The sequence below is a fragment of the Athene cunicularia genome (assembly GCF_003259725.1).
Source record: "Athene cunicularia isolate RWA chromosome 6 unlocalized genomic scaffold, athCun1 chr6_part2, whole genome shotgun sequence".
Taxonomy (NCBI): Eukaryota; Metazoa; Chordata; class Aves; order Strigiformes; family Strigidae; genus Athene; species Athene cunicularia.
In genome coordinates, this window is record NW_020799106.1 from 3,241,777 (window position 1) to 3,255,676 (window position 13,900).

At 40.0% G+C, this 13,900-nt stretch overlaps 1 protein-coding gene across 1 annotated transcript in view; it reads left to right on the top strand.

The window, feature by feature from the left end:
- The window catches only part of PHYHIPL (phytanoyl-CoA 2-hydroxylase interacting protein like), a 55,287-nt gene that overhangs the window by 35,838 nt on the left and 5,549 nt on the right, over window positions 1-13,900 (top strand). Inside the window, exons 2-3 of the mRNA XM_026852065.1 lie at window positions 7,935-8,131; window positions 13,568-13,742. Of these exons, the coding sequence (XP_026707866.1) occupies window positions 7,967-8,131; window positions 13,568-13,742 (340 nt within the window). The 5' untranslated portion in view covers window positions 7,935-7,966. The remainder of the gene's footprint in view (window positions 1-7,934; window positions 8,132-13,567; window positions 13,743-13,900) is intronic.

The window sequence follows — 13,900 nt, forward strand, 5'->3', positions numbered from 1 at the left end:
CTGTGCTAAAGGCACAGTTGTGCTCACAGAATCTAGTTGTGTTCCCTTTGTTTTGCAATGTGGAGTATTGTTACTGAAGTCAACAGTGTAGATTAGTGAAACGGCTAAACTAAGCCTTAAATTAAAAGCGAGTTCCAAGAGAATCTGAATGTACGTGAACATTTCAAAAACCGCTCAGTAAATATAGATACACATATTATGGTAATAAATAAGCAATGCTTTACTTTCAAAGCTTTTTTTTTTTTTTTTAATTTGGACAGAGTGCACATTATCTTACTAGAAAATGCACAACAGTATCAGACATGGGATGAAATGAGAAGATTTAGAGGGGTTTATCCCTCTAACAGGATTTATAGAGCGAGGCATTCTCTCTTTATCTAATGTAGGAATTGGTTTTACAAGGGTACTTATTTAGAAAATATTCTTAAATATGTTTATATAAAAATCTGTATTGGGAGTTAGTTTATCAGGATTATGGGGGAGATAAGAGAGTCATTTAAAGAGTCTGAGACTATTCACTCATTTTTTGTACATGCAAAGAAGCACAAATAAAGCATAAAGGCTGCTTACGTGGTTATGGATAGCAACTTGAACTTGGAAATAGAAAAGCTGTCCTGGAGAAGTGCCTCTTACGTGGCCTAACAAATAACAGCTTTGATTTGATAATTCTGTAAATGTTGTTGCATTTGTATTTCCTCTCTGTGATTTCGTTGTCTTGAACAAGGTGTTGCAGTGGACATTGACATCCTTGATATTCAGGTTAATTATTTGCTTGGCAGGGACATATTGTACTGGTCCTGTAAAACAGTTTTATATAGCTAACAGCTGGACAGGGTCCATGCATTCCAGAGCTCAGGAGAAAAAGTATGATACTGCATTTTTACGTAGTTAAATTTTACATATGCAGCTAATATGTAATTTCCTATCACTTCGGATGGTTGCACAGAAAGAAGAATTCTTGAGGAAATCAGATACCTCCACAGTAAGTTGGAGAATTCAGTCTGAATAATAGCCCTCAAATATTGTCAGTCGATACCAGTTTTCTAGAATTACAAACTTAATATTTTACCTTTACAGAGCTGATATATAACCAATCAGCTGAACTGTCACACAAGGAAACGTATGAATTTTTCTGTTTCAGAAGGCGTAACGATGTCTCTCTGTTCATTTTATGGGAGTTACTGTTTCTAAATGGGTTGTTTCCAGTTGCCAGTGTCTAGTAAAAGGATTTCTTACGTCATGGTACCTAGGTGCTCTTTATGAAGTTAATCCCTTCATCAAACATTTCTACTTCAAAAGGTCATAGCTAATGTCTCTCATTGTATTGGAAATGTTAACTGGAGAAAAACGCTTCCTGTTTTCCCCAATGGATATGTTTTGAGATCTGAAAAAGGTGACATTTTAAAAAAATGTGATTTGTATTGTAAGATTGGGGGGGGGGATTTTGGTATGTTTATTACATGTGCTATTAGTATCTGTGTATAATGTAAACCTGATCTTTTGGGGTCTCATCTCAAAACTAGCTTTACCCTCTAGTTTATTCCTCTGTGCCTCTCATCCTCATCTACATATTTTTTCATTTTCAGATCTCTTCCCAGAATGTATTAAGGATCCAGCATTCGCTTCTAGTTTTGTGCTGTGTGGGTACAGTCCCACCTGGATTATTTTCTGGCTCACTTAGTCATGTTTCCCTTCTCAAATTCCTAGGCTTTCATGGAGCTGACACTTCACGGGAGTAACTGCGGGGTTCGCATCTTGTGTGTCTTTCTAAGGACAGTTCAGTGTAGACCTAGTGCACTGTGTTCTGTGTGACAGCAGCCCAGATAAACCCCAGACTATGTGAACCAGCTGAGTGAAATTGCGTCAGTGCAGGAGAATATTGCAGTGACACAGAAGTGGCCTGACGACTGTTCCGCTGGCTTTCCTCCCAGTTGCTGGTTGTGGGGTATCGCCAGGGCATCCTTGTGCTTTTGGCGTTCCTGGTTAGTTCAGTAGCTTCTGGGTGTCTTACCTGCCATAAAAAAAAAAATTGCAGCAACCTGTTTGCAAGGCTGTTTTGAGTTGCTGTAGTGCAGACAGCCACATTTTGGATGAATGGAACAATTCCCACTGAATCTAGGCTTGCTTTTTTTGTAGCAAACTTTCAATCCTGGGCCACGGGTCAGCGTTAAAGGTGGAGGTTCTTCAGGAGCTTGGCGTGTTACACAGCCTTAGTTTTCTGTATTGTCTGTACAGTCCCCCTAAAATATGTGTTTTGTGTCACCTCGTTTTCCGTCATCATTTTTTTTTTCCCATCACAAAGCCATTTTTCATCAGATACATGTCAAAAGATCTCATTTTTTGAAAGTGTCTTGAACTGTTTTCTTCTTTTTTGCTGCTAGAGCTAAATTCAGAGAACACCCAGTCTTCAGATAGAATTTGAGTAGGACCTGTTATTTACTTTGCTGTTTGTTTTTTAATTGAGCCTTAAAATGAGTGCCTTGACTTTAAGAAGTAGTGACATTCCGTATTTTTGGTTAAATTCTTTGTGCGTTATTGGATTCCATGATTTTTAACACTGTGTTTATTTGAAATCTCTAAATATATGCATGTCTTCTGGAAAATTAAACAGAGGGTTTGAACAGATGTTTTTTGCAAATAATTGTGAAATCGAAGCTTAAGAAACCGCCGTCCTCAAGTACTTAGCTGTCACCGCCTCAACTGAGAATGTGGTAGCTGGACTAGTGAGCTCTTTGGATATTTCAGTGTAACTTACAGCTGGAAAAGACGGGGTTGTAACTGGAAACAGCCGTCACTAACAAGCGTTCTGCTGTTTGTTTTGTGTTGCGTTTTGTTTTAAATGTAGGCCATAATGAATGCAAAGAGTTTCATCCTCAGATAAAGAACCTTGTTGATAGCAACCATTTCAGATGCAAGGACAAGCATGAGATTTACAAAATACTAATTGACAGCCCAGAATTTCTTAATGTTTTCATGAAGCCATTGGGAACATGTTTTCAAGGATCCATAGCAATGGTGCTGGCAGCTTAGGAGAAGCATAATAGTTTTTTCTGAATGTCTGCTCCAGCAGCATCCGAAGTCCCTGTTTCCCACAACATGACTCTAAAGACACTGAAGATTTATCCCCGAGTACAAAGAAACTTAGAACCGGATGATTCGTCTTTGTCTGTAGACCTGGAGATTTTCCAGTGTGATGCCAAAAGAGGCAAATCTGTTTATACGTGTTGAGGGGGGTTCTCAATGGGTTTAAATGAAAATGTAAGTTGCACTTCATTAAGCTGATGTAATTTGCATCTTGAGGGACAGAAGGACAAAGACTTAGCAGGAAACACAGCTGACAAGAGATTTTAAAGTAATGCAAGGAAAAGCCATTTTATTCCCGTCAGTTGTTCTCCTGGCGTGGTTGGGTTCTGAGATAAACTGCAGTTGTGTCACTTCGGGGATGTGTAACTTTCCACCACTACGCAGGACAGCTCTGAACTGGTTGAGTGATGGTTCAAACAGACACACACACACTTTTTTTTTTTTTTTTTTTTTGTCCAGATATCAAACAAATACGTGAATTGGTTGGATCCCCTGAAGGGGAAATAGCAGTCTGATTTACATTACTCTGACGGTCATTCCCCCTAGTATCCAAGTCTAAATTGCAGATAAATAATAATGATATTTTACAGCTACATCTCGTCATCCATGATTACTGAAGGGATACTTTCAAAAGGATTTCACCCAGCCTTGCCTTCTATTAATTTCTCCAGATTTAATGGACATCATTGCAGTTGAATGAATATTTCACAAATTCACACTGAGCACAAGCAATCACACTCATTACGGCTGTAATAGTTGTAGGTTTTTTCCCCTGTTGATGGATAGCTCTGATGTCATTGTGTTCAGTCATTTGCGGGTTCTGTTTTCTGTGAATTTGTTTCTTGACTGCTGGATAACTTTTTATGCTTGGATAGTGCAGCAAGCTACATCGTTAATGCCGTGAAATGTGGCATATTAGTGTTTTAGGGATGGAGTTAGAGGAAGGGGTGTGTGGTTTGATTGCTGAATACAAACTGCATGAGTTGGGAATACTTCGGAGCGAATACTACTGCAGTGCGACTGGTAGACAACCTTTGAGCATGAGCCCACCTTTTTTATGTTGCCGAATGATGGATTGCATTCAAACTATGGGAAATACAGACGTATGTATGGGGATTCTCTCTCTTCATTACATGTATATCATACTGCTTCAGTTAATATTTTTTTCCATTGTTAATGCTTAATCGCAGGAATGTATTTGCCAAGATAATACCAGAGTCAAATCTTCTATAAGCAAGGTCACAGGACCCTAGAAATGTATTATTTTATTGGTCTAGTTTTATAACACTCACTTCTGTGAGTTGAAAGTATGTTTAGAGGGTGGGTTACAGATTAGCCCCTTCATCCTTCCTTTTGTGGATAACATAAATAGTTGGTTGGTGAAATGAAAAATCAGTAGGCACGTACTCCCTTGCCCTGCTACGAAATTCTGCATTTTTAGAACTAAGGAAAAAAAAAAAAATCAAGTATTGTAAAATTACAAAAATTCAGTGACTGTGAATGTTTAGTAACTACCAGTCAAAGGCTGTCTTAAGGTTCTTTTCCACCATCCCTCCACTGCTGCAGATCTGATGGTTCAGCTTGTTTTGAGGCATGAGGCAAATTAAAAAAAAAAACCCAAATCATCCTTTTCCAGAGCTTTTCAGTGTGAACTTATCAATTTCCAAGTCTTAACATTTGTCTCCAGTAGTGACAGATGAAAGCCATGAATGTTCAATGGGAATTTTTTGCCTTTTTTTTTTTTTTTTTTCCCATTCAGAGATAATTTATGTAAGTAGGAGATATAATGAGGGTACTAAATTAAGTGTGTCTGTGTATATAAATAAAATTGTTTTGTTACCCATTTTGCCAGCATTTTGGCTCAGCTGCAGCAGTGAGTATCATAACTGCTTTAAAATTGATTAGACAATTTAACTTGAAATTTAACTCCCGATATGGCAGAGAGAGATAAGCCTGTGAATAAGAGCATAAAACATTAATCTTGCAGTTCTCCAGCTGATCTCAGTAAAGCTGCTCTATTGTATTTATTCCTTGGCTTTGAAGAAATTTAAAGTCTTACGCTTCCAGTGTGACCTACGCACACACGAGTGGTCTTTGGCTTCTTATTATACGGGTCAGGAATCCCTGGGCCCTTCTGTGTGTCCTAGATGTGACCTGGTTTTTGTTAAAACAGAGGTGTTTGAGCAGCACACAGGGATGGCACACCTAATTTCTTTGGCAGAGGAGACCAGGTTGGTTTGACTACAAGCTCTTGGATAAATTTCTGCTCAAAAGAGACCTGAAAGCAGCGGTTCTATCCAGTCCCACAGTGGCTTCCAGCGTTGAAGCAACATGAATGTGCGCGATGAAGTGACCGTTTTGATGGGAAGCTGATCTGCTTTAATTTGATAGGAAGTTGGGGAGAGCAACATTTCCTGTGAGACTTTGATTTTCATTTTTTGTCTGTGTGGTGATACTTCATCAAAGAAAGGTCAGTTTAGCCTCAGTGAAGTGGCAAAGCGACGAACAAGCAGCCAGTTCTAAGGCCTTCTCCACCCGTTTTCACATCCATAACAGTAGTATCTTTCTTTTGGGTGGAGTTTTGGTGTGCTTTAGGGCGACTATGTGCTGGTTTTGAGTAAGTTCAGCTGGTATTTCTGCTTTCAGTAGACATCCCATTTCCTCTTGATTTACTCTTTAAATTGACCCCGGCATATAGAAGTGGCTTGACGTGGACATGCTTTCCAGTATGAAAAACAATTCAAAATATTCACCAAAGCAGAAGTGGAAAAAAGGCAAAGGTGTTACCTTCCTAATCAGTAAAATCTGTCAGGTTTTGATCTCCATGACACCTGTATTTCTCTTACCACACACCTGAAGCTGTCCGTTTTATCGAGCAGTTTTATCTGAGCAGTCTTCCGTAGCAGCCTGCTTCCTGACTGCATGTCTGTTCAGGTATTTATTCAGTTATTTGGCGTGCTGGGATCCGAGTCCATCCAGCTCTCCAGCAGGTCTGAGAACCTCAGCAGCATCGCTCCATCTTCTGCTCAAACACAGAGCCTCGCTCCTGGGAGAGCGATCATACGCGGCCTTTTCAGTGCACCTGGCAGAGCTGTCAGTCGTTTGTCAAACACAGAACGCTGACAAAAGAGAGCAATGCCATTTTCTCCCCGCTGACTTTCTGAAATCTCGTGTTGGGAAAAGCACTTAACCGTGTATTTCATATGAACAGAAAGCTTTCAGTAATGACTGGTATTTCTGCAGCCAGTGCGCGGCTGTTGAAAACGTCATTGTGGATGGCACAAATAGGGTGGGATTTTGAGCAAGACCATGCGCCATCTGACTTCGATATTTAATTGGAAAAAAAAAAAAATAAAAGCAATAGGATGTTTAAAGAATAGACAACCTGTTGGACGTGAATGCATGAAATGGAGCAAAAAGAGAAAAGTGTTATTATTGGTTATCGAAATCCTCAGTAAAATTACTTTATTCACAGTCCTAGCTGGAAATCTATGGATTTCACAGACTGTGTTACTGAATTTCACATGTCTATGAAAATAATTTAGAACAATGAGGCTAACCTTAATATTCTTGCATTGAGATGCTGCTGGTGCTGATACAATTCTTTGACAACGTCTTCTTAGAGGTTGAAATGCCCCTAATGTTTTCCAAGTCAAATTTTTGTTACTGTTACTGACTAGACTCACTTTCTCTGCCCAGTTTTATCTCAGTTATGATGAAGTATGAAGACTTGTTCTATGATTAGATGCGACTAAAAATAATTCTGACAATGTGTTGCCTCACATCTCTATATGGGCTTCCTATTTTCCTCATCTGGACAGAATTTGGGCACTTCCCCCTCTTTCTTACACAGATAGTAGCCTTGTTTTTCTCATTTTTTCCTTTCCAACCTCTGATTTTTATTTCTTTATGCTCTGTTTCTTTACTCCTTCTCTTGCATCATCATCTCCTCTATTCTTTCCTTTCTACCCACTCATTTTTCTCTTCTTTCTGCCTTTTTTTTAATTGCTTTTTCACTTTTTACTTGTGTCTTATGTAGTGCAAGATCTTCTAAAGTTTCTGAATTTCAGTGTTCATGGAATACTACAAGGTTGCCTTGGGAACTAAGGGAAGACCTCACTCTAGAACCTGTGATGCTTTTTGGGGTCAATGGTCAATTGTTCATCTACCATATGCACTTAGAGAAATTAGAAAAAAACTTCCCAAGAAAACTGCAGGGTCTCAACTGGGCAAACAGAACAGAGAGAGTAGAGACCAGAAAACCAAATTGGTGTTGTGCCCTTTTACTGTGTCTCAACAAAGTGATCACTGTTAATTGTTTCATTGTGAAGGAGGCAGTGTTTTGTATCTGTGTGTACATATGTGTGTATATACATACCCCATGCAGAAACCTTCAAGAGCTTGGTTTTACTTTGTGTTTAAAAAATTGGATTAATTTATTATAAATTTAGGATTAATGTGATTTCTATTTGTATTTATGTCACCAATAGGTGCGAACAGGGCCATTATGTTAACTTCGGACCTTTCTGGCATCTTAACTGAACACTGTAGCACCAGATGATGCTCTGATGATGATCTGATGCTTCTTATTCACAAACAGCGGTGATACTAGCCAGCCTGTGCAGCCTCCTTACGTGTCATTAGTGCTTATTCACATGAGGAATTTCACCCCTTTCCAATATTTCCCATCACTGGCATTGAGACTTGCATATTTGTCTCTCATAGTTGCTTCTGAGCACCACCTATGAGACTTTGTGAAAGGCTTTTTGGGGATGTGGTTGTATTGGAGCACAGAAAACAGATATCTAATAGGTCTTTGACTGAACGAATCGTGCTTATTTTTTATGCAGGGAATAAATCACAAGATAGTGGGATTGCAGAGATGGAGGAACTTCCAGTCCCACATAACATCAAAATAAGTAACATCACATGTGATTCCTTCAAGATTTCTTGGGAGATGGATTCCAAATCCAAGGACCGCATCACTCATTACTTCATCGATCTCAACAAGAAAGAAAACAAGAATTCCAACAAATTTAAACACAAGGTAATTTTCATTTAAAAATCAAGGTGGAAATACTTTACACAGGTGAATCGCAGTGTTTAATTAACCTTTTTAAAAAGCCAGACCATGGGAAACAGGTGTTGGACATCCAGCAAAGGTGGGTTTTGATTAATCTGATTGACTTTTTTTTTCATTCAGCATACCTTCTCCATCTCTAGCCTATGCGTGTGCACACACAAATACCTTTGTTTTATAGAGAACTGAACGTTACCTTTTCTATTCCAGTTGAAAACAGTTTCGGAGCCTGTACAATGTATTGCAAGACAGACATTTTTATTCCCGACTAGTTCTTAATCATTATTTAAACCATTTATGTATTCTGTGCCTGTCCTTGTTCAGTGACAGACTCATGAGAGCAACACATGTCATTTCAACAGCAGAGTCACAAATTCTAATGCACTTCCAGGAAAGCTTCCAGCAATTTTAGTTTGCAGCATTCAGCACTGTGACCTGAATATTCATCTGGCCTCTTTCCTCAAGCCACTGATGCAGGGACATACTGAATGCAATGCAGAATCTGTACTTATCAAATCCAGCAAAATTTGCTTTGACCTCCAAATAGCTGAAATCCTGAGATGTCTAGAGAAACGTGGAATGAGAGGGAAGATTAAACACCACAATCATCTGCAGATTTAAAAACAATGTTGGCAGTATCTCTAAAAGATACAGTTTGCCGGGGCACAAATAACCATCCAGACAAATATGAGAGCTCTGATTCTATCAGCACCTAAATTACTATTGGTTTATAAGCCAGTGGGATAACCAGGAAATATTTCCACCAGCTTCTCTGAGTCTTTTTATCGTGAGAGTATTTTTTTCTGTGACTTTTGTTAATAGCAGGTGTATAATTTTCACGTTTACTTATTTGACTTTTTTAATGTGGTTCGGAGTAACATATGCATTAAGTGTAATAAAAACCCACTTACTACTGCTTGAAATTGAGAATTTTACATGTTTGGCCAAGATGATGTGGTTGCTAGGAACCAGTGTGCAAAGCACTACCGAATTTAATCTTATAATAGGCATTTATATGACCCATTTCTAATTGTAACAGCAAATAAAGTATGGTATGTTTGCTTTTTTTCTTAATGTTATTACTTTTGGATTGACAGCTTTTGAATTTGAATTCCCATTTTATATTGCAGGAATAAATGTACCTTCTCATATATATGCTTACTGGGATGGATTCTTTTACATTTCTTTCATTTTATTGATCTACATGTTTTTTTTATTCATGTGCAAACTGGTATAAAGTTGTAAAATTTGGGTTTGCAAAAGGTAGAGCCACCCTAGCAGATCAAGCACTATATACACTTCAAAATCTATATCATAGTGATGAGACTAGTGTTAAAACAGAAAGGAGAGGAAAAAGAAAAAAAAAATTATATTGGTAGTGTAATAAAGATAAGTCACTAGATTTATTTTGTTTTTCTCAGAAATTCCCTATCTTTTTTACTGTGATGAAGTGTTTAGTCGAAGGAGAAAGGTAATTGGTTTTGTAAGAAGAGGAGACTAAAGTCAATCAATTAAAATGATGAGTTGGGTGTCTTGTCAGAATTAACTTAAAATTTCTTGGTACTAATCGTGGTAATGACTTGGTAAAGCGCTTTTTTTTTTTTTTTTTTTTTTTTGACGGGGTGGGCAGGAGATCTGCACAGACTGAACAACTGTCTGTGCCAGAGCACATCTGTGTTTGCTTTCATGCATCTTCAGTACTAAGTCATTTTTAACACACTTCCTAGAATGAGCTTTTGTTGAGAAACTCAACATTGCTCAGATTCAAAACTGGTCCTAACCCTGGTATGGTTAGGGAGGAGCATCCTTCCTCCCTGTCACATTAGCTCTATGGGTTTCACAGGTGAAGCTCAGAGGCAGAGCTCTGGGGAGGGAGCTGATACCTGGCAGCTGCGGCACCAGGGACTGAACCCTCCCAGAATCCAGCTGATTCCTCAGACAGCCTCCACCCAGCCACTGCCTTCATAACAAAGCTGTTGTATAAAGGTGAAGGATATCACAGCCCCTTCTCCTAGCAAAGCTTCTTAAAAAAAAAAAAAAAAAAAAAGGTTATATAAAAGAGCATTGGGACTTACATTCAGGAGTCATCCAGCAGTCAGGCTGCGGAAGAGACAGGCATCTTCAGGGGAGAAAAATCATCCTTACTTAGCTTATGGCTAGGGGAAATCACCGTGGGCAGGTGCCTGGCTCTCTCACAGGGGCTAAACCCAGATGGCCAGCTTAAACTCTTGTCTAACTTGTAGAGAGTTAGTGTGTATGTCTCAGTTTGCTCACGTGGCTGTGAGCAAGGGACTTTGGGATGTAGACTTAACCTGCTCGGTAGATGCTGTACCTCATGAAAGGGGGCTCTTTGCTTCCCTGTGTACCCAGGAGAGCATTCCTGAATGATTCATCCTTTCAACACTTTTTCTGTTGGCAAATATATAAAGTATATTTAGGGTGGATGTAGTTTTGTTATTTATGACCATTGTCATCATCTCTGTGAAGTAGGAGGCTTGTATTGGTGGTGGTATGTAAAGACTAGAATTCTAATAGGATTTTGTCTGGTTCTCAATGCAATTTGCATACCTCCCCTCTTTTTTTAAGTTATGGAAGTATGATTATTCCCATGTAATAGCAAGGCTCAGATATTTAGCAAAACTAGGGCTAGAACCTGAGTTCCCACAATGCGCCCTACGAGCAGACCTGGCAAAGGGAAGGAAGATGAAAATTGAAAGCTGCTTCTTTGGCAAAGAAAGGGACTGCAAAGCAGACATGTTTGCCCGAAAAGGAGAGAGGTAGTGTGACTCGTATACCTTGCTGCTTAGTTATTCGGTGCTTCCAGGTTGTTCTTGGAAATCATTGGTGTCTAGATACGTTCAGAGCTGTCTGGTGGGTGCTGGTGGTGGAGCAGCCATCTGCCACTCCAGCTTCCTGGCTGTCCTTGAGCTGGCATATAACCTCCCTTGCACTCCTTTGGGGGCTCGGCCAGGAATGAGAACTGAGCACAAAGGAGATGAAAGGAAGAAATGGAGAATCCCCAGAGAAATTTCAACATGAAGATTTGAACCTTTTTTTTTTTTTTTCCTGAGATCAGTATAGCAACCTCAAAAAAAAAAAAAAAAAGTGTTTGCTTAGATTACAGTCATGAAAAGCATCATATCTGCCCCTCCTCCCCAGCTGTGCAAGAGATAAATCCCTCTATTTAATGTGGTTTTAGGTAGTCTGCCCCTGTTTTGGTACAGTGAGAAGTTTCCTGCTATACAGCTGGAAGGTAAGGCTTTGACACATGGGGACAATGAGGCTTTTAATGTTACATGAAAACTGACAAAATTAATGGGAAAAAACCCCACCACTGGGTTGTGGGCACAGAGACCTGACCCAGGTGGAGGCAGTTTTCACTGCAGCCCAAGAAAAGATGACAGGGAGACTAATGATGGTAAGGGTAGCAGCTGCTGACTGCATTAGCAGGAGCAGACTCAGTCCAGTGGGATGCCTTTGCAGTGGAGTTCCAGGGTGGCAGCTTTAAATGTCATTTCAGGTTTCTTTTATTTTCCCTTGTAATTTTTCCTCTATCTTTTTGTCCGGGTTTCAGCTGGGATAGAGTTAATTTTCTCCCTAGTAGCTGGTTACAGTGTGCTGTTTTGGATTTAGCGTGAGAATGATGTTGATAACACACTGCTGGTTTGGTTGTTGCTAAGCAGCGCTTATCCGAAGTTAAGGACTTTTCAGTTTCCCATGTTCTGCCAGCGAGCAGGTGCACAAGAAGCTGGGAGGGAGCGTGGCCAGGACAGCTGACCCCAAGTAGCCGAAGGGCTATGCCATTGCACAGAACATCATGCTCAGCAACGGAACCGGGGGGGTTGGCTGGGGGGGCAGGTCGCCGCTCGGGTCAGCGGGTGGTGAGCAGTTGGTTGAGCATCACTTGTCTCTTCTTGGGTTTTATTTCTCTATCATTTTTTTATGTTGCTTTTCATTACCATTGTTGTTATTAATATATTTTATTATTGTGGTTGTTATTTTAGTTATTAAGCCATTTTTATCTCAAGCCATGAATTTTACTTTTTTTTTTTTCATCCTGCCCATGGCCCTGGGAGGAGGGAGCAGGCATGGTTAAACCATAACACTTCTGTTTATTTCAGAGTGCACAAATGAATCTTTTACAGAGAGTTTTCTCCCAACTGTTACTTGATTTAAATGAGAATTAGCAAAAAAAAAAAAGGAATCATGACAACAAAATCTTACCCTTGATTATCAGTCAATCATATTTCAGTTCTTATATTATCCCAAGCTGCTAATTTTACAGTTTCTTAATAAAGTGAAGAATATATTTTGCTGACAGAGAAGCAATAAAAGAAACATATTTTTCCATAATAGAGGACAAGCAAAACAAAAAGAATCTTTCAGGTCTTGCTTACAGATCATGAACAGAAAATGTCTGTTTCTTTTTTCCTTAAGGGACTACTGTGCTAGTATTTATGGGACTGTGGACTGGTATTTATAGGTGGACAGCTATGGATGTTATCTAAACTGCCCACTTCTCCCGTGACAGCCATTTTACTCTTCTGTGATTACTGATAAATATTCAAGAGTAAATACCTCTCCCACAGCTCCTGGGGTACACTGTGCAGAGAATCATTCAACTCCACTGTGAGTCCTTTCACCCACTGCTCTAGCATAAACTGTCCACTTCTCCAAGCTTTTCTTGCCCACGGTGGTCTGTGCTGCAGGCTTTGGTACTGTAGAATTTAGGTATTTCAACAGCAAGCAGCTGCTATTCTTTGTTTCACTCTGGTGGGTTACGCTGGTGGAAGAGCAAAACGGATTATCTGAAATGGTGGAAGGGTAGGAAGCAAGACAGGCACAAACATCTAACTGTTTGTTCGGCTTGTCCTGGCTCTTCCTGTACTTAAGGCTATTTAGAAACATATAAAATACACACAGATACTCTGAAATTATTTAATTTTCTCTGTTGAAGTTTGGTGTGGAAGATATCAACAGCAATGTAGGTGGACTGATTGATGGCAGCAGGAACTCTGCTGACAGAAACAATGGCAGTGAAGAGCACAAGAAGCTCTTAAATTAAGACAACCTTGTGCTCAGTAGCATCTTTCTCTCTTTGCCCTAGCCTGAATTAATTATGTGTTTGGGCTACTTACAGTAGTATCAGTCTATAGTCACCTGTGGCCAATAATAAACTCATCCATGAAAGTTATCAGGGTAGCTCTTAGAGCAGAGCTTACACCACTGTCCTCGGCCACCCTGTTAACTTGGCTGCACCAAGGGATTGCGAGCAGTAACTAAGGTTTACCCAGAAGAGCCAGGGCTTGCGGATTACATTATAAAAGAATGAAGGAAGGGCTGATGGATTGGTTTGGCTGCGTTGCTGACTTGTGTGGGGTTTTGTCTTTTTGTTTCCACCAGGACGTACCCACCAAACTGGTGGCCAAAGCTGTTCCTTTGCCAATGACAGTCCGTGGGCACTGGTTCCTGAGCCCCAGAACGGAGTACACGGTAGCAGTGCAGACAGCATCGAAGCAGGTTGATGGCGATTATGTTGTTTCTGAGTGGAGTGAAATCATCGAGTTTTGCACGGCAGGTAATCCCGCTGCGGAAACACACCCCACGGGGTGCCTGCAACTCCCGCAGCTGGTGGGGTTAGGCACCTACCAGTGCCAGTCACAGCTGGAAACGGGAATTCTAACTTTAGGCTTTGTATGTGCTCAGGTTGGGCACGTTAATGAGAGGCAGGTGGAC